General features: G+C 32.7%; 1 protein-coding gene across 1 annotated transcript in view; it reads right to left on the bottom strand.

The window, feature by feature from the left end:
* The window catches only part of LOC119592801 (kinesin-like protein KIF3A), a 19500-nt gene that overhangs the window by 13300 nt on the left and 4273 nt on the right, over window positions 1–1927 (bottom strand). The window contains 4 exon segments of the mRNA XM_037941711.1: window positions 157–180; window positions 578–737; window positions 1201–1261; window positions 1457–1591. Coding sequence (XP_037797639.1) covers window positions 157–180; window positions 578–737; window positions 1201–1261; window positions 1457–1591 — 380 coding nt within the window.

Genomic DNA, 1927 nt, shown 5'->3' with positions numbered 1-1927 from the left:
AAAGTAATGGAACGCGTATTTTTCCAAGTTTCTCCGATGCCAATAATGTTCTAAATGCCCATTAAGTCACATAAACAAATGCACATACTTCAAAGCACAATAAAAAAAAAAATACAACTGAATTACTACAACAAAATTCTATGAGTGTCTACTAACCTTTTTCTCTAACTTTTTCGCTGACTAGAACAGGGATAGTAAGTTAAGTTGGATATTATCTAAATCAAGCTAGACCACTTAAGTTACAGTGTGATATAGGCAATACGCATTGTAACTAATTGGCATTCAAGTGCATCTTATACTCCAATCTTTTACTGTATCATCGATATGATTATAAGCCACCATATTATTTACAGCCATAAAAAGGGAACCAATGTTAACAGTATAAATTAACATGATTTCCCCCTTTTTTTCCCCAGAACATCAAAATATATCATAAAATAATCACAGCAATAAACGAGCTTATTTCACGCACAGAAAAAAAATTGCTACAGTAAAAGATGGACAAGAAGTTCATAATTCAGCATTCTAGATTTCTCAGTTAGCCTTATTGCAATTTTTGAAACATTTGCATCAGCACCAACTGATAATATTTAATACGGTGTGACAATGCAGCTGTGTTCATACAAGCACTGTGAGTAAATGTTGGCCAGTTACCAGTAACATAAGTGGAAAGGTGTCCAGTGGTCCTCTGTGCCCTACATGCATCTAATGATGATCTAATCGTTGTGGCAAATACCCTATATATAATTCAAATTAATTTTCTGTGTGTTTCTGCTTATATATGCATGTGTTTCCTCTTCTTACAACTGCTAATAATCAATTCTGTACAATAATGTTTGTGAAACTTGAGTGATGATCCTTATATCTAACACACTGCATGTGTTTTTATATATTTCAGGTATTGGAACGTTTGCCTAGTCCTTAGAAAGAAAGTACTGATGAATGTGAAAATATAATATCCACCTTTTTAGACTATAGAAATTCCCCTATAAATATTTTTTGAAAATTTAGAGAATTTCTAACTTGAGAAATTAATGAACCTGTGGTGATCCTTATATCTAATACACAGTGCATGTATTTTTAATGAAGCATTTCAATTCTTTTTAACCATCATCCAGTCCTTAGAAAGACAATAAAGAACTGTAATGATGAATGTAAACTTAATCTATCATCAACTTTTTTTAGAGAACAAAATTTTACCAACAAATATTTGTACAATATTCAACACTAAAAACAGTCTGACTTATTAGCTTGTGTGGTACTGTTTAAGCACCACATCATACTTAATCTCAAATTCTCTCATAATGGTAAAAGCTTACTCACATTATGGTAAATTGCACTCATCAGAAATTTAAGAATACAATACCAAGATCAAAACTACACTTGTTTCCATCACAATAATGCTTGAAACTTTTCATCAGTCAGAAGGGCCAGATCATAAAACACAAGAAGGTACTGTTGAATGCCAAAAGGAGTAGCAACCTGGCACTATCAAAATACAAGAGAAAAAGGTAAGTCTCAAGAGAAATGGCAAATGAGCTGGAATGAGACAGAAACTGCAAAGAAAACTTGGGAGTTTCACAAAGGACTGCTGGGGGAGTGGAGAAAAATGCAAACATTCACAACATTTGACCCTGTGTGAGACTGTGCGAAGCAAGAACATTTGATGTTAAAGAGAAAGGAGGGGTATAGGTGGGGTAGTAGTAGAGTTCATTACTTTTCTTTTATAAGATCTATGTTTTAATTTGGTGTATTCATTACAGTTTAATTATATGAATACATCTGGGTTTTCCTGCATTAATGATCAAATTTGAGCTGAAAATGGTCAACTGTCTCAAGGAAAATACTTAATACTGATATTAAATCTTGGAAAATTTTGTCTGTGAAAGCTAATAATACAGGTGATAACTCTTAATGCAAGTCTCCT

This window comes from Penaeus monodon, chromosome 31 (assembly GCF_015228065.2).
Source record: "Penaeus monodon isolate SGIC_2016 chromosome 31, NSTDA_Pmon_1, whole genome shotgun sequence".
NCBI classification, from domain to species: Eukaryota; Metazoa; Arthropoda; class Malacostraca; order Decapoda; family Penaeidae; genus Penaeus; species Penaeus monodon.
Note: the sequence above shows the minus strand (reverse complement) of the source record. Positions and strands in the feature narration are given on the sequence as shown.